This window comes from Neophocaena asiaeorientalis, unplaced genomic scaffold (assembly GCF_003031525.2).
Source record: "Neophocaena asiaeorientalis asiaeorientalis breed wild unplaced genomic scaffold, Neophocaena_asiaeorientalis_V1.1 scaffold4, whole genome shotgun sequence".
NCBI classification, from domain to species: domain Eukaryota; kingdom Metazoa; phylum Chordata; class Mammalia; order Artiodactyla; family Phocoenidae; genus Neophocaena; species Neophocaena asiaeorientalis.
This window is the reverse complement of record NW_020173682.1, coordinates 2,169,025-2,188,103: the sequence shown is the minus strand read 5'-3', so window position 1 is coordinate 2,188,103 and position 19,079 is coordinate 2,169,025. Positions and strand designations below refer to the sequence as shown.

The 19,079-nt window shown below is 40.7% G+C and overlaps 1 protein-coding gene across 1 annotated transcript in view; it reads left to right on the top strand.

The window, feature by feature from the left end:
- Window positions 1-19,079, top strand: part of ST8SIA6 (ST8 alpha-N-acetyl-neuraminide alpha-2,8-sialyltransferase 6) — a 166,391-nt gene that overhangs the window by 20,553 nt on the left and 126,759 nt on the right. The window contains exon 3 of the mRNA XM_024750074.1: window positions 154-252. Coding sequence (XP_024605842.1) covers window positions 154-252 — 99 coding nt within the window. The remainder of the gene's footprint in view (window positions 1-153; window positions 253-19,079) is intronic.

Genomic DNA, 19,079 nt, shown 5'->3' with positions numbered 1-19,079 from the left:
CTTCCCGCCCCGAGCCTCTTCGCAAACTCCGGGGTTTGGGAGCTGCGCCGGGAGCCAGGGCGCGCGAGGATGTCCCGGCCGCTGGGGTGCGACCGCGAGGCCGAGCCTGCCAGCCAACTGCTCCCCAACTTAGTTTGCTTCCCGGCTGTGCAGGTTCTTGGTGGAGGAAAGCAGGGAGGCCATCCACGGCACCCGCGCCGCGCCGAGGACGCCCGGGAGCCCGCCGACCCGGCCCCCGCGCACCACGAACAGGTACCCGCAGCGCCGGGCGGCCGGAAGGAGGGGGCTCCGCGGCCGCGGCTCGGGGATGGGGCGCGGCTGCACCAAGGGGCTCGCTTCGAGTTGTCTGGTTGGGACCACACGATTGAGTGGATTTGAGAGAGAGAGAGAAGATGTGTGTGCCTACGCGCGCGTGTAACTCTCACACTCCCTCAACCTCCCCTGTAAAGCCTGTCCCTCGATGTGGATGTTCTTCGAACCAAGGGAGATGCGAAAGCAGCTGCACTTTGAAAAAAATGGGTGATGAGTTCCCCTCGCGATAATGGTGTGCTGGAAACCTCGAGAAGCAGCTCAGCCTGTCTCTCGAGAGGTTTGGTTGGTTTGCTTTGTGTCTTTATGCTTTCAAATGCACTGGTGTAAGATTCACGTTTGGGAGCGTGGAATTCTGTGCTCAGCGTTGAGAATGTTTTTGTCCGTACTGAATGGAGACAGATTTTTTCTTCGTCACTCCTAGGAGTATTTATCCATGTGCAATAATTATTTGGGTTTTATCTTTTTAACCTGTCGTAAAAATAATCCATTCTTAATGCAGAAAGTTAGATGATATGAGAAATGGATTTAAAAATATTCACTCGGAGTCCCACCACCCAGAGATCATATTAAGGTTTTGGTTTATATTCTTACAGGAGTTTTCCCCATGTACATGTATTTGTGAAATACACTTAAGACTGTACATTGTATTTTGTTCTGCCTTTTTTTCCCTAAAAAATCAGACATATATGTGTTATTACAATGTTTTTTTTGCAAAACATTGCTTTTAATTGTTGCTTAATTCATTGTATGAATGTGCCATAATCTATATAACTTTTTATTTTTGGACACTTAGATTATTTCCTGTTTTGTTTTGTTTACTATTAATAATTCTATGAAGTATATCCTTGTATGTAAATCTGTCTGCATTTTCAGTTCTCCGAGGTGGATTGATAGAAGTTGAATGATTAGATCAAAGAGTATGTACATTTTAGGTACTGAATACATTTGGCCAGTTGCTTCCTGGATGGGTTGAATCAGTTTACATTTTCACCAGCAGGATCTACTGCTTTGAGCCTGAGCCTTGCTACTATTTTTGCTTCTTTTAATAAACTTATTTATTTCTTTTTTGCTGCATTGGGTCTTCGTTGCTGCCCGCGGGCTTTCTCTTGTTGCGGTGAGCGGGGGCTACTCTTTGTTGCAGTGTGCAGGCTTCTCACTGCGGTGGCTTCTCCCCTTGCAGAGCACGGGCTCTAGGCGCGCGGGCTTCAGTAGTTGTGGCTCATGGGCTCTAGAGCACAGGCTCAGTAGTTGTGGCGCACGGGCTTAGTTGCTGTGCGGCATGTGGGATCTTACCGAATCGGGGCTTGAACCCATGTCCCCTGCATTGGCAGGCGGATTCTTAACCACTGCGCCACCAGGGAAGTCCCTGTTTTTCCCATTTTGTATACTGTCTCTTTTCCTCTATGTCTTGTGAATCCCTTTTCCCCTATGTATCTTTTTGTGTATTCTTGGATCTTGGACCATCTTAATTTTCTGACTGCATGACTTAAGGCTCTGGTGTAGTTCCTGCATGACCATCAGAAGGGTTTGGGGGATCCCAGAAGGAATCTTGAAGTACAGCACGACATTGCCTTCTGCAGCCTCCTACTGGAATCTCACAGCGTATCAGGGGCACTGAGAGATCCTGGGGTAACAAAGCTTTAGAGAAAAATATTAGCCTGTACTTTTACTTTATGCAGGGTTGTGTATTATAGGTAGTAGTTTTCCAATGAATTGGGGAGCTTTGCATCTTTTTCCAAGTCCTGGTACTGTTATACATTCTGGTGTTGTCCCTTGGGAAGACTTAGAAAGAATGTACTAATTAAATTATCTGGTCATAGGCCTTTTTGGAGGTAATTCTTGGATGAATTTTTCAGCTTCTCTGGGCGTACTTCTTTCTACTTGGCATACTTCTTGAGCTAATACAGGTAATTCATATTTTTTTCGGAATGTGGTCCATTTTCTTAAGGTTTTTAATTTTGTATCATTCTGTTGTATTTTTCAAAACTTGTCTTTTGATCTACTTTATATCCCCTTTATCATTTATGATTGATTATTTATGTGGCAGGGATACAAATTTTAATCCATACCACTCGGTTGTGTAGAGAAATTATAATTTTGATTTTTCTGTAGCTGGTCTGATCTTCTTCCAAGAGCCCCAGCTGTAGGTAGAAGGTACAAGTCTAAAACCAATAAGGATAGGCAGCACTTACTGAATGCTTATTGTGGACACTGGTCTAAGTCCTTTACATTTATTAGCTCGCTTAATCTTCAAAAAATACTAAGAGGAACTCTTAAGATCCTCACTTTACCGATGAGGAAATAGGCACAGGCAGATGGAGTCAACTGCCCAAAGTCACGGAGTTGACAAACTGTGGACCCAGGAGTCAGACCCAGGCCATGTGGATCCAGAATCCCACACTCTTAATCTCCCTGCTGTGTAGTCTTCCACAGGTGCTGGGCAAGATGGAGCGTGTGTGTGTGTGTGTGTGTGTGTGTGTGTGTGTGTGTGTGTGTCCAGGTTAAAGCTTAGTCAGATGTGCCAACTTAAGCAACTCTTTCTGGTATGTTTATTCTCTCTGGGAGCAAATGCTCACTCTTTCAGATTGTTTCCACCATCTTTTCTGACTTTCAGATGATACCCAGATCTAAGGGGGAGAGGGGCTGAGGTGCGGTGGTAGAGTTAAGCGGTGGGGTTCATGATCATGGTATCCTTTGACCCTCTGCTCTCCAAGGGGATGTTGTCCATTTCCCGTCTGCTGGGTGGTGATAGCCAGCGATGGAAGCTGCCGTTTGTGGCTCATTCTTCTCCCTCAGGCCTTCCACCTGCTGGCACTCTCCACTGTCTTGGTCTCACCTGAGCTCCCATTAATGCTACATGTCAGGGATCCGCTGAAGATTCTCTTTTAGTTCCATCCTGAGTTGTCCTCTGCAACATTTGCTACAATGCTACCTCACCCAGCTCTAGCTGGCTAGTTCCAGCCAGTCTGCCCACTATTTTGGGGCCCTATCTAAACATACACGGACCAAGGCTGGTTCAGGAAACTTAAGTATCAGGACCTCCCTCTATTTGCCCCACAAAGTGGATGTGACCCTGTGTTAAGTTAGTTTCGCGGTGGAACACTGCCCAAGACGTGATCTTTTTCTAGAGTCCTAACTGGGGGAGGAGACAAAGCCCCATCTATCCTTGTTGTTACCCTCACCTTTCTCCAAGCCAAAGCTCTCTCTTTCCTTTCTTTCTCCTCTTTCCATCTTTGCTCTAGGCTGGAAATGTGCAGGCTTCCCCTGCATCATAGTTTCTTTTTTTTGTCTTGACTCAAACCTGAGCCTTAAGGGTGCATTGTGGGGACTGGGATTAAAAAAAAAAAAAAAATTGGGAAAGCTCCAGGAGCTGAGTCTTGCAGGTAAGGTAGTTAATGTGCTAAAGAGGCATAATGGGAGGAATTTAGAGAATCTTTTCTTGGGGCTGTAGCAAGTCCTATTTTGCTTGTCCAAGGCTGAATATCACCTTATTCTTTCTCTTTGCATTCTTTTAGGAAAAAGGCTTTATCTCTTTATACTCCTCCAAAGAATGCTTCAAAATAACTAGGGAAAAGTCATGTCAAAGTCAGAAAGACAAAAGAGAAAAATATACTAGCAATTCTCAAAATATGACCCCATCACAATGGATTGTTTCTCTTTCTAGTAAACTTTGTCAATATGCGTCATTGGTTTGTTTGTTTTTCAAACAAACAGCTCTTGGATTTTATTTCTCACTTCTGATGTATGTCCGTGTTTTATTTCCTTTATGTGTTTTTTTTTTGGTTTGTTTTTTTTTCCTTTGTGTTTTTTTAATCTTAAAATATCATTCCTTTTTTCCCAACTTAATGTTTTGAAGTGAATGCTTCATTTATCGATTTTTCCCTTTTTCTTTATAACAACAATATTTAATACTATGCATTTTCCTTTGAATGCAGCTTTGCACCTGTTCTATAAATTTGGATACATAGTGTTTTGGTTTTTAAAAATATATTCTAACTTATTTATAATTACATTAGAACATTTTAGTTTTACGTCCATAGTTCTTTAGGAAAGTAGTCTCCCCCACCCCCAGAGTAGCAGTTTTAACTTCCTTCAAGAACTTTTCCTTTGCATTCACAGCTTGTCTGTTTGGTGCAAGAGGCCTAGCTTTCAGCCTGTCTTTTAGGAGAGTACTTGTAAATTTCCAAGTGGTTGGATTTTTTTTTCTTAAATATTAATTTAATATGTGTTATTAAATAATATTAATTTCATTTTTGATTATAAAAGACACCAAATAAAATCCTGCCATAATGTTATAAGTGAGCTCCCAAATATTCAGTCATTAGACATGAGAGATTGGATTATTGTGACATTAATGACATGGCCAGAGCAAGTGTGTGTAACTCTCTGGCTTGGAATTCCAGGGTCCCTCCGTGGGAATTATCTAGGTCTCGCTTATGGTTTGCCATCTTTTAGTGGCAGTGTCCATTTTGGCTTTAGTATCCATGGTGATGATTCAGGATCCTGTGGCTGGCTGGGACTCTCTGGATAGAAGCTACTGTTCTTTGAAGGTCCTGCTGAGTTGGTGCTCTTTCACTGGCCCGTCTGGAAGGACTGGACTACAAGTCCACCAGAGTTGTGGGAATCCCACTTCCACTTCTCTGCTTTCCTAGAGAGGTTCGCCTGCTATTTCCATTAATGACCTTTCTTTCCATTCCCTGTGACCCTTTCTCCCTGCAGTAGAACTTGATTTGTCTCTCTTGAGAACTGGGGTTCAGTAAAGGGCAGACACCAAAAGTCAGTCATGTTATATCCCAACTCATATTATTGTAGGGAGCATTACTGCAGAGATGCTATTGTATGTTTTTAGATGAACACACTGAAAAGGAAAACCACCTGTCATTTCAACGTTGAAAAAAATGCTAGCGTTCATATTTTCAGTAATTTTATATGCACATATCTAGTAATTTTGCTATGCATATTTTGGTATGGATTAGTAACTTTTTTTAAACAACATCTGAGCTTTTCTTAATGTCATTAGTATTCTTCTGCAACATAATTTTTAGAGCATGGTGTTTGAACGTATGCACATACTGTAATTTATTTATTCTTCCCTTTGGTCACTTCAGTTGTTTATTATTTTTGATTTTTTTTTTTTTTTTTTTTTTTCCCGTGTCCCCTGCATCGGCAGGCGGACTCTCAACCACTGCGCCACCAGGGAAGCCCTATTTTTGATTTTGATGTGTATTCTAATATGAACAAATTTATAGCCTTACACACAATCTTGATTATTCAGATAAATTCCTAGAAGTGGAGGGGCTTGATCAAAGAGTATGTGAAAATGTTAAAATGTTGCTATGACTTGTCCAACAACAATAGTTGTTCCAATTTATTCTTTTGTAAGCAGTATATGAGAGTGACCATTGTCTCAAATTCTTGCCAGTTCTGTGCATTAGAGTTTCTTTTCACTTTTTAAAATTTCATACTCAAGAATAGTATTTCACTGTTGTCTTAATATGTGTTTATTTGTTCACCATTGTGTTTAATTTTTAAGATGTTTGTTGACCATTTACATCTTCTTTTAAATATTTTATTGTTTAAAATTTTTTTTAAATTGAAGTATAGTTGATTTATAAAGTTGTGCCAATCTCTGCTATTCAGTAAAGTGACTCAGTTTTACACATATAGACATTCTTTTTTTAATATCTTTTCCATTATAGTTTATCCCACTAGATTGGATATATTGATAGTTCCCTGTGCTATACAGTAGGACCCTGTTGTTTATCCATTCTAAATGTAATAGTTTGCATCTAGCAACCCCAAATTCCCAGCTTATCCCTCTCCCCACCCCCACCCGTGGCAACCACAAGTCTGTTCTGTATGTCTGTGACTGTTTCGTAGATAGGTTCATTTGTGCCATATTTTAGATTCCACATATAAGTGATATCATATGGTATTTATCTTTCTCTTTCTGATTTACTTCATTTAGTATGAGACTCTCTAGCTGCATCCATGTTGCTGCAAATGGCATTATTTTGTTCTTTTTTTATGGCTGAGTAATATTCCATTGTATATATGTACTGCATCTTCTTTATCCATTCATCTGTCGATGGACACTTAGGTTGCTTCTGTGTCTTAGCTATTATGAATAGTGCTGCCATGAACATAGGGGTGCATGTATCTTTTTGAATTATAATTTTGTCTGGGTATATGCCCAGGAGTAGGATTGCTGGATCATATGGTAAATCTATTTTTAGTTTTCTGAAGAACATACCGTTCTCCATAGTGGCCGCACCAACTTACTTACATTCCCACCAACAGTGTAGGAGGGTTCCCTTTTCTCCACACCCTCTTCATCTTCTTTTTTTAAATTGGCTCTTCATAGCCTTGTCTATTTTACTATAAAGATATTCTAGTTACTTGTTGATTTACAAGAGGTTTATAAGCATCAAAAGTATCAAACTTTTATTTATCTTGCATTTAAATTAGCTTTCTAATATAGTTAACATTTAATTATGTCTGTGGTTATTTAATCTGTAGAAGTTTTCAACTCTTCTGTATTCGTGTTGCTTATACCTACTTTTTATTGTCAATTCTGCTTTTGAATTGATTAATTTATTGATATATTTAGTACCCTGAGATAAGTGGACATCTCTCATTTTAAAATATTTAAATCTTTCCTCCTTCTAGAACTTCTTTTAGCACATGGCAAAAGGGGTGGGCTTTTTTATTAAGTTACTATTATTCTATTATATACTTTCTCCTTTGAAAATGACTATTTTTTAAGTTTGAATTAAACGATTGCTTACAAATCTAAAAATACCATTTAGATTCTCTTTTCTGTGGTTGACATTTGTCTCTAAATGATCCTCTCCTCATTTCTTTAGTTCTTTGTTTCCATTCCTTTCTTGGTCAGTGGCATGTCTTCTTTCTTCTAATAGTTTTAGCTTTGGAATGTGGATAGTAGTGTTTCTGAAACTTCAGATATTTAAGAATGCAATTCTTATTTTTCATCCATGAGTCGTGAATTATTGCATCACAACTCCACTTTTTAAACATTTTCATCTTAAAACTTTTGTAAGATGTTCCTCTGTTTTCTGGCTGTTAGGACTCTGAGAGAGAAATGAAGGTAATATTATTTCTTCAAAAGTAACCTATTTGATTGTTTTACTGGATCCTGTCAGGATTTTTTCTTAAACTGAAAATTTTAAAAATTCACAGTGCTATCTATGTCTTTGCAACTACCTCTTTTGATTAATTTTGTGTATAAGCATTTTTAATCCACTGACCAGGTTATTTTTAAATTTAAAAAATTGTGTAGTATACCTTTGATTATTCGATGTGTTCCACAGAGTCTGCTTTTATTTTGAGAAGACAGTCTTCACTTCCTGTCTTCTGTCACTATACCTCTTACCCACCATCCCTGTCCCATGTAAACAACTTCACTTCTCTTTCTGAGTCTGCTTTTCTCTTTGTCCTTTTCCTCTGCTCTCTGGTATGGCTTCTCAAATTTGTCCTCTACATTCCTGAATTATTTTTCTCTTCGTGTCAGTTCTGTTTTGCCCTGTCTAAAGCAGTGTATCTATTACATTTTTAGATGTTACAGTTTTTTCCTTCTTCCAGCTTGCTGCTTATCAACTCAGTTTATATCTTAGAAAGCATCTAAGTCAGATTTTAAACCCCACCTTCCATTTCTTCATATTTTCTTGTATATTCTTGAGAGCATGAAGCAAATGCTTTCTAAAGGTTTCTTCTGTTTCTTATAGTAAATGTTTTTCTGAAGTATGATTTTTCTCTGCATCTTAAGAATAATGTTCTATCCCTAAGTTAGAGAATCTTTTAATAAGATTTATAACTTGGGAGGCTTTTTTTACATATGTTAATTTATTTATTGCATGCAATAGAGCTGATGAGGTAGGTATTATTCTAATTCCTATTTTTTTTAACTGAACTATAGTTGATTTATAATATTGTGTTATTATCTTAAGATTCTTTTCCATTATAGGTTATTACAAGGTATTGAATATAGTTTCCTGTGCTGTACATTAAATCCTTGTTGTTTATCTATTTTATATATAGCGGTGTGTATCTGTTAATGCCATACTCCTAATTTATCCTTCCTGGGGGGCTTGCTTTTTAAGTTATATATCCCCAAATGAGGAGTCCTTTCTCTGGCCTTGCGCTCATCAGAAAGAACGCCTTAGAACCCCTAGTGGCTCCCACCAAGGGCTGAAAGATCCTGCTTCTTAGAGCGTTCACCAGATGAGAGACTGAGCCATTTAGCCCTTAAACAAATGTCTGACTTTTTAAAAATTTGAATTGAAAAACAAATCTGGCAAAATACAGGTAACATAAATTTTACTAATTTGACTTTTTAAATACTGGACCTTAAAGCTATCTCTTGCTCCCATGTCTTGACCTCATGACTGTCAAAAAGTGCGTATATTCCTGAGTGGTCCTAATCAACCTGGACTTCTGCGGCTGCCAGGGATGGTGGGTGACATATGTCACCGGAAATCCAGAAAGGGCCAGGCTCCTGGGGTTCTCCCCATATCTGCCACCCCCTTCACATTCCAGGGTGTGTGAGATGCCTGTTTCCCTTTCTATCCCCTTCCATTCCCTCAGTGCTGCTTTATAAATGATACAATATGATATGATATGGAAATGATATGGTAATGATACGGTATAGTATGATATGATATAGTGTGGAATGATGTGATATGGTATGGTATGATAGGGTATGGTATAATATGGTAATGATATGGTATGTTATGGTAATGATATAATATGTGGTATAGTACGTATGCTATGATATGATGGTGGTATATCTCAAGAGGCTGTAGAAAGACAGCAGTGCATAAGCAGTGGTACAGCAGCACCCAAAACAGCTTCTGCTGCCTCAGGAAGCAGGTCCTTCCTGTGTGGGAGCAGCCACCTGATTTTGTGGTTGGGGCAGGCTCTCCATGCTCAGGTAAATAAAGATAGGCAGTGGGAGGAAGATCAAAACGGCTCTAATTTTTTTTCTCCCTAGACCTGCTCTGTTTCAGGGGTGAAAATTTACATCAGCTGCTGGTAATTTCTCCATGTGATGCCCTATTACTAATAACTTTTCCTCTCCCAACCTGACACATTTCTAAAGCAGCTACCTGTTGCCATCAAAATGTGTGGCTGTCATTCTGTGTAGACTTGTGTACTTCCGTAAGAGTGTAACTAGTCTGGAAGAGGGAGAATCAGGCCTTGTTGACGCGCTAGTGTCACACTGGGCTCATAACTGCGAGCTTCAGAAAATTCAAGATGAGTGTGAGCTAGACGTTGTAAAAAAAGGCTGTAGAGCTACACATAACTCTGGAACAGCTGATTTTCACCCTTTTACCCCTTTCCTCTGCACCCCGCCCTCCAAGTAGATGAAGGCTATTAAATTTTACTTTTGAGAATTGGTATCTTTGCTTCTTCGCTTTTAGAAGTAATGGTACTCTGTGTGTCCTGATTTTGAAAATTCAGTATGTTTTAAAGTTGCTTGGAGTCTGCTTGCTGGGTTCATTTGAAATGAGGCTTTACATCTTGCATTCCGCCTCCTTCCCTACTTCCCAATCCTATGTGTTAATTGCAGCTCTTCTTTTAAAGGTATACAGGGGGTTCTCCTCCGTTTCGGCACTTCTGGTGTTCCCTGTTTGAAAATGGATGTACGGTGCTTCCCAGATGGACATTTTTTCAGTCCCTTCGTTCCCTGGTGCCTGTGTCATGTCTTTGGCTGCTCTGGTCTGGTGTAAGCTGCAGGGCGCAATTGTCCAGGGGGAGGCAACCCAGAGAGAGGGCTTCAGAACACAGCCTTTAGTCCCTGCCAGGCTTCTGTGGGCACATTGACATGTGGACAGCAAAGCCAGGATGAACCTGCAAGACATGAAGAAATGTTCTGCTCTTTCCTTTGCTTTGTAGGGTAAGTGGACAGGGGATCAGGAGTTAGGAAGAAATGGCATGTGATTGGCCCAACTCTCACTTCAGAGGTGGTTGGAGATGGAATTTAATTTTCTGTTTCATATCACTCCATTGCCTGCTTGACAGGGCCTCTCTTCACCAAGCGCCGGGGTGTTTCTTTCAAGACTTCAGAGCTGACATTAGGCAGTCAGCAGACAATACTGTTTGCACCCGGTGGTTCCATTGCAATGTAAATCAAGGTGGCGTTAGCGCTGTCTGGACTTGTGTATTAATTCACTGTGCCCTTCATAGACATATTCCTTGAACCAGCAGGCATTAGGATGAAACAACAGAAAAAAAACCTGACTGCCTGGGGAAGGAATAAAGTTTTTTTTTTTTTTTTTCAGGAGTTGTAGAGAAGCACAAACATTTTGAAGGATTAGGTGCTAACCGAGGAAATATTGAGAGGTGAGGCTAGGACACAGCAGAAGGGATGTGATGAGAAGAAAAGGAAATAAATATATCTCCTCATCTGCCAGGAGAAGTTAACTCTTTTTAGAGCCACTAGCAGAAGCTGCTCTGTGGTTTCAGGGTGCAATGGTTCTGCGACCTCTCATTTGGGTGCCAAAAAAGAGGCTCTTTAAAGAGCAATCGATGCTTTGAGTAAACTTTAGGGAAGTGTTCTTGCATCCTGGTATCTTGTTTCGTGTCTCCTTTTGCCATTAAGAAGATGATTATGGCTTTGGTATACTTATCTGTACTCAGTAAGAGAGTTAGCTTATCCAGGGCAGTTAAATCTATCTTGTCTGTACTTTCAGATTTAAAAAACTTTATTTTGTTCCACGAAGTACTAAGAATACATGCTGTAGATAGTCAGTAATTTCTTGGGAACAGTCATATCCATGGGCATATTATTTCTAAAGATAATTTTATAGGGCATAACCTGAGCTTCTGAAATTATTGAAGAATAATTTCCATTATCTTGTTAGTTACAGTTCTTAGTTCTAAAAGCACTAGAATTCTCTGACACATAATTTTTAAACTGTGGTATTCCAAAAAACTAAGGTTGTAGGTTTTAAAGACCATTAATTTTGAAATTGATTAAAATCTCTCACTGGTTCCTGGACTCTTAGTTGGATTCAAGTGGTACCCTCACGTGCTGTCTTGGGAGGATATACTCAATATTCCATATATTCTTTTTGAGATTATACCTCATTATTCCCTTACTCTGTGGGATATAATGTGTGATCCAAAATTTTGTGTCTGGCGTGTATTTTTTTATAGCATATGTGCTGCTTTGTTATTTCAGGGGAACATCGTATTTTACATGTTTATATTTGTCACCATAGCTTTACTATTTGCACATTAAGTTTGTGGGCACATCTTTGTGTTTCTGTTTTGGGAGTTTATCCAATACTCCCTGTTTATTTTGGGGTTGCAAAATACTCATGTTTTCCATGTCTGGGGAATTTTATTCATGAGATAGATTGAAGTTCTGTGAGGTCTGTGTCTTGTCTGTTTCTTTCACCACAGTTATCTGGAACCCCCAGTGTGTTAGGATTTGAGTCCTCTTGCCTTGTGTCAGTAGTGGTACTAGGATTTCGAAGGTACACGTTACCATGTCGCATTGCAAGAGAGCCATTTAACGAGCTTCCCTTGGTAAAATACCAATGTTAGCAAAACCTGATTTATAATTGTGTGGTTGTGTGTGATTATATCAAATAAAATTTTGTAATTGGAGGATGGATTAAAACTGGAGGGTTGAAAACTCATATCTGCAATCATTTCTTAAAGGGAGAACATATTGATACATTAACAAAGAATTTGAATAAGTAGACGGGAACTTTTATGATACTTGTACTCTTAGGAGAATTTTTTTCTAATAAAAAATTTAGAGATTAGTGATCATTTATCTCTGAAGTCCATCATAGAACTGCTGCTTCTGTGGGGTTTTGAGAACTCTTTGAAAATTCACAGAGCATTGGAAACTTTTCACAGAAATGTAACTTTAGGTAAATAATGATTTAAAAAAATGCATGGCCAAAGCAAAGATTTAGTGTTCCTCATAATTATGCTGGACTGCTGATGGAAGATCCTTTTAAACCAAGATGCATATTCTAAGCTAGAAGGTCGCCACCTAAAAATGGATTGTATAGTGTATTAACTACTCATGTATGTGAACCATAGGCTGGTTTCTTAGTAAAGCTCTAGCAATCGGAAAAAAATGTAGATTTTACAGAATTTTGAACACTATAGAATTTCCTCCATTTTTCTCAAGAGTGGTGACAATAAGACATGTATCACGTTTAAAAGATTGTTTTATGTCATCTTTACTATAAAAACGATAAAAATCAGTAGAGGGCTGGTGTTTGGGGTAGTTTCAAATGTGGAACTTTCAGGGTTTTTTTTTATAAATGCAATTAATTTTGTAAATGTAATTTAGAAATCTATGAATTTTATTCAGTGTAACAGATTCTTTAAAATGAAACATTGAAATTAATTAACAAGCTTAGAGGTGGGACTTCCAGATGGTGGAGTGAGGATAGTATCTACAGGCCCCTGGATCTCTACATGCGAAAAAATGAGTTTAGACTCTTACCTGACACCGTACACATAAAATTAACTTGGCATGGGTCATAGCCTTAAGAGCTAAAACCATAAAGCTTCTAGAAGAAAACACAGAAAATTTTCGTGGCCTCGGATTAGGTAGAGTTCTTAGATACAATACCAGAAGGGTAATCAATAGAGGAAAAAATTGATCAATTATATTTTATCAAATTAAAAGCTTTTGTGCTTCCACATACACCGCTAAGAATATTAAAAAGATAACCCACAGATTGGGAGAAAATATTTGTAAATTGTATATCCAATAAAAGATTTGTATGCAGACTATATCAAGAGCTCTCACAAGAAGACAACTCAATTTAAAAGTGGGCAGAAGATTTGAATAGACATTTCACCAAAGAAGATATACAGATGATAGAAATGGCCAATAAACATATTAAAAAAATGGCTAACCTCATTAGTCATTAGGGAAATACAGATCAAAACCACAGTGAGGTCTCCACTTCACACCTTTTGTGATGGCTCTTCTAGTAGTTCCACCATGAGTGCGGCAGCTCCCTCCTGAAGCTCATGACAGTGGTCCTTGTTATGACCCAAGAAAGGTTTATTACACAAAGTGGGATGTCCCGAGGTGGAGAGGGGAGGATGGCTCTCCGGGAGAAGTTCAGGAACAGAGAGAAAGAGAGGGAGAGAATAATGAGTACACAGGAGTTCTGTAGACGCCTTATGAGTCCACAGATAATCCTAAGACCTTGAAGCAATTTACATTTGAGGAATTATTACAAGAGTGACTAAAAATCAGTATCCCTTTGGCTCCAGGAATTGTAATTTCTCATTTTTTCTTATTATGAAAGCCGTGAACTTTGCCATCCTGAGTCCTGTAGCAATCCCTCATTCAAATTGCCGTAATCAGTGGAGCCAGATCTGACCTGCTATTGAAGAATGTTGGTGCTGGGAACAAAGTTAAGATCTTCCTTTCCTCATAGAAAGATGCACACAGTGACAGGGAATGTTGAGCCTGTGTTTTACAGTTGAAAATACGTAAACGTGTGTCTGTTATACCACAGAGTATGATGAGACCCACTGTTATAGTTTAAAGGAAGGCACCAAGACATCTGTTTCCTACAAAGGGGGACCTGTAGTTAGCTAACCTTTAGAAAGGTCATATCGGGGACAGGGGAGGCAGCAGTCTTTGGCAGACAGCTTTCTTAAGGCATATAGAATAGTCTGTTTAGGGGGGAAGGTCCCTCATTTTCAGCAGGTCCCATTTTTTAATCTGCCTTCATCTGGGCTCCAGGTTTGAGAAAGGATGGCAGAATGGGCAGGTGTTATTAAGTGGGAAAGGGAATTCTCCTTGGGTTTAATAGATCTGTAGGTGAGTAGCGTTGTCTTTTATGGCTAGAATGAGGAGAAGAGGGACCCTTGTTATATTTTGGTAGGATGTCATAAGACTTAAAAGTCAAGAGTTCCAGGTAACTATGGCAGAGGGCAAAAGAGGTTTATTTGGGAGACCACTGTCCATTTTGTAATATCATGAGGGTGTCTTTGAATAAGTCATATGTCTCTTGATTAGGGCTCTTTATTAGGACTGCTGCCTGTAGACAGTAGGAAGAACGGAATTCCCAGTGATGCCTGTTTTAAGACTCATGACTACACTGATTGAGTAGCGTGTACCCCGATCAGAGTAGATAGTATCTGGGGACCCAAAGGGAACTAACAGAGTTTTGGTGAGACCTACAGTAGTGGTGTCAGCGGTAGCGTACTGGGAAGGATAAACCCAAAGTAGGCCCACATAAGTATTAATCACTGTGAGGCCATAGTGACTTATGCTCACAAACTGGGGCAACAGCTCAATACAATCAATTTGATAATGAATGAAGGGACATTTGCTCCTTTGGTATAATCCTCACTGGCCACGATGCCAGGACAGAACAGGCCACAGAAATCGCATTGGGAGGCTAAAGTTTTGGTTACAGCCAGTGGCATTGAGATACCATGGTGTTTGATACCATGTTTAAGAATCCAAGGTCCACAATGACTGGGCCCTTAGAGCCAAGGAAATGGGAGTGCTATATGAGTTTACTTAATAAATGTGAGCAAGTTGGTAGCTATGGCATTAAAGTGAGCCTTTTCCATGGGACCTTTAGAATGAGCTGAGTCATGGGAGACTTTAATGTAGTATATTAAAGCAACAGTATATTCCTGGTGTGGAAGGCCCCATAGGGAACAATCCTGAATATGAAATCTAGTCCTGTAGTTTGTGCTTGTTGGTTAGACCAAACAGTGGACCCATTAGCTACCACCAAGGAGTCTGTAAAAATATGGACAATAAACATACATTTATTGAGGGACTCCTCCAGTGCCCACGTGACTGACCTTGTGGCCCATCCTTCATCTACCACGTCTTGGCAGTGGGATGGAAAGAAGTAGCTCTCCGGTGGATTCACATGGGATGGTGGTGCTCTTGTCCATAAAATAAATGGATTCCCTTTCTCCTGGACTCAGGGGACCTTGCAAGTGGCCTGTGGGGCCAGGTGAGGGGCCATCTTTCTCGGGCAAGGAGACTCCAGAAAGCATGAGAATGAGTGTGTAGAGTTTCCACAGTAAAGAAGCCACCAGATGCCACTGGTGGCATTGTTAGCTGGGTGGCTTTTGGGGTGGCCTCCAGGGCCTGTCATTGGGGTGACCTCCATTCAGATTGACCTGATTTTCTTGTGATTGCCTAAATAGATCTTAATGAAATGAGTAGATGGGATGTCTGTTGCTTCCAGAATCTAAATAGGCAAGTAGATGTTGGGCTTGAGAGGCCGGGAAGTAGGGTTATTGACTGGAAATGGTTTGGAGCAGCCTTCTGGGGACCAAATGATGCCCCCAAATTAAACTGAGGTGGTAGAGTCTTGGATCTTTTGGGGTGCGGTGACCCAACTGTGGTTAGTCAAAATCTGGACCACAGTTTGAATGTCTTGTGCAGTAACTTCATGAGTTTCTGGCCTTGGTAGAATATTGGCAGTCAAAGGCCATAGCTGGCGTTTGAGAACAGAGCAAACCCATGAAGGTTCTGTCTGCATACATGGTGGGGACATATATATATATATATATATATATATGTATTTTTTTTTTTGGCTACACCCTGCAGCATGTGGGATCTTACTTCTCCGACTAGGGATTGAACCTGTGCCCCTTGCAGTGGAATCGTGGAGTCTTAACCTCTGGACCACCAGGAAAGTCCCCCATGGTGGGGATATTGATGTAGCCCACAGGTAATTGAGAGAGGGTATATCGGGGCACCTCATAGATAGATGCAAATTGCGACTGTGATGCTGGAGAAATGGGGACAGAATAAACTATATTAGTGAGATCAGTAACTCTGGGGATCTACCTCACGGAGGGTATCCTACCACCCCTCTACCCACCGATGATATTTATAAACTTTCTTGCCTAAGGAGTCTTACTCTCAATTGTCGGGATTTGAGTTTTCACCCTGGGGCTTCTCTTTAGTGCAGAATTAATTTGTGAATTTTCCTTTTTAGGGTTTAATAAGGCTGTGACACGTTGAAATGCTAGAGCATTAAGAAGGATTCATAGTCTCTGTCGATGACCTTTAAGAATGCATTAGGTTTTTGTTTTTTGTTTTTTGGGTCTTTAGGAGGTGGGAAGATAAAGCTGGTTAACATTTGAGTTTTAGCTCCTGGATGCCAAGGGCGAGTCCCTCCGTGCCCCTGAAGGTCAGGATCTTTATGGCAAAATCAGGGGCAGGAACAGCTGCAGATGTACTTGGTGTTCTGAGTGTTCTAATTAACCATTTCCCATCAGGGAATGAGCCTCAGCAGGCCACAGAGGGATAGCTCTGCATCCCAGCTCACCTGGGGGCCCCCCACGGGCTCACTGGGGCAATGGTGGGGGTGGAATCAGCGAGCACCATCACAGTTATGCTGGAGGCGACAGACGCAGGTGGGAGATGTGACTTGGAGACTGCTGGCACTAGCCAGTGAACAGTGGAAGTGCAAGTGCTACGACTTTGAAAAAGAGTTTGAGGGGGACCTTTGAGATGGCAGAGGAGTAAGACAAGGAGATCATCACCTTCCTCCCCACAAATACATCAGAAATACATCTACATGTGGAACAGCTCCTACAGAATATCTACTGAACACTGGCAGAAGACCTCAGACTTCCCAAAAGGCAAGAAACTCCCCACGTACCTGGCTGTGTGGCTGAGAAGGTCTTGGTGCTCTGGCCGGGTGTCAGGCCTGAACCTCGGAGGTGGGAGAGCCAAGTTCAGGACATTGGACCACAAGAGACCTCCCAGCCCCATGTAATATCAATTGGCAAGAGCTCTCCTAGAGATCTCCGTCTCACCACTAAGACCCAGCTCCATTCAATGGCCAGCAAGCTACAGTGCTGGACACCCCATGCCAAACAACTAGCAAGACAGGAATACAACCCCACCCATTGGCAGAGAGGCTGCCTAAAATCATAATAAATTCACAGGCATGCCAAAACACACCACCAGACACGGTCCTGCCCACCAGAAAGACAAGATCCAGCCTCATCCACCAGAACACAGGCACCAGTCCTCTCCACCAGGAAGCCTACACAAAGTGAACCAATCTTACCTATTGGAAGCAGACACCAAAAACAACAGGGACTATGAACCTGCAGCCTGCGAAAAGGAGATCCAAACACAGTAAGTTAAGCAAAATGAGAATGCACCACCATTCGAATTGTAGGGGTCCCAGAAGAAGAATAGAAAAAGAAAGGGACTGAGAAAATATTTGAAGAGATTATAGTTGAAAAATTCCCTGATATGGGAAAGGAAGTAGTCAGTCAGGTCCAGGAAGCGCAGAGAGCTCAAGCAAAACTAAGAGAATTCAGCACCACCAAACCAGCTTTACAACAAATGCTAAAGGAACTTCTATAGGCAGCAAACACAAGAGAAGGAAAAGATCTGCAATAACAAACCTAAAACAATTAAGAAAATGGTACTAGGAACATATATATTGTTTCCAACCACAGTGCTATGAGACTGGATATCAATTACAGGAAATAATCTGTTAAAAATACAAACACATGGAGGCTAAACAATACAGTAGTAAATAACCAAGAGATCACTGAAGAAATCAAAGAAGAAATCAAAATATAGCTAGCAACAAATGACAATGAAAACACGACGACCCAAAACCTATGGGATGCAGCAAAAGCAGTTCTAAGAGTGAAGTTTATAGCAATACAATCCTACCTCAAGAAACAGGAAACATCTCAAATAAACAACCTAACCTTGCACCTAAAGCAATTAGAGAAAGAAAAACAAAAAAACCCCAAAGTTAGCAGAAGGAAAGAAATCATAAAAATCAGATCAGAAATAAATGAAAAAGAACCGAAGGAAACGATAGCAAAGACCAGTAAAACTAAAAGCTGGTTCTTTGAGAAGATAAACAAAATTGATAAACCATTAGCCAGACTAACCAAGAAAAAAAGGGAGAAGACTCAAAACAGAATTAGAAATGAAAAAGGAGAAGTAACAACTGACACTGCAGAAATACAAAGGATCATGAGTGCTACATTTAGCTTTTTAATTAATTAATTAATTTATTGGCTGTGTTGGGTCTTCGTTGCTGCGTGTGGGCTTTCTTTAGTTGCAGCGAGTGGGGGCTACTCTTCGAGCAGGAGCTACTCTTCATTGCGATGTGTGGCTTCTCATTGCAGTGTCTTCTCTTGTTGTGAAGTGTGGGCTCTAGACATGCGGGCTTCAGTAGTTGCAGCTCACAGGCTCTAGAGCGCAGGCTCAGTAGTTGTGGCACGTGGGCTTAGTTGCCCCAAGGCATATGGGATCTTCCTGGACCAGGGCTCGAACCCGTGTCCTCTGCATTGGCAGGTGGATTCTTAACCAGTGCGCCACCAGGGAAGTCCCAAGCTCTCTTGAGGCCCCAGGAGGCCTTTTGGGGCCCGGAGTTAGGTCAGGTTGGTTAGGTGCTCTCTCCCTTAGAGGCTGAGCCTGGCTTGGTGTCCAGGAAGTACTTCATTGCTCTCCATATTTGCTACAACTGAGGGAAGACTGATCTCCAGAGGGCTGAAGGAGCAAGTTGGTGGATTCAGTATATGGTTGCCAAACCGATTTTCCAGAAAGAGTGAGGCATAGAGATTTTTTCATCTTGAGCCAGTTTTTAAAGCTATATTAAAGTATAATTTACATGTACTAAACTGCATATGTTTGAAGTATTACAAGTTAATACGTTTTCACCTAGGTATGAACCTCGAAACCATCATCAGAGTTCTGATAATGTCCATATTTACCTCATGTCCTATTATTA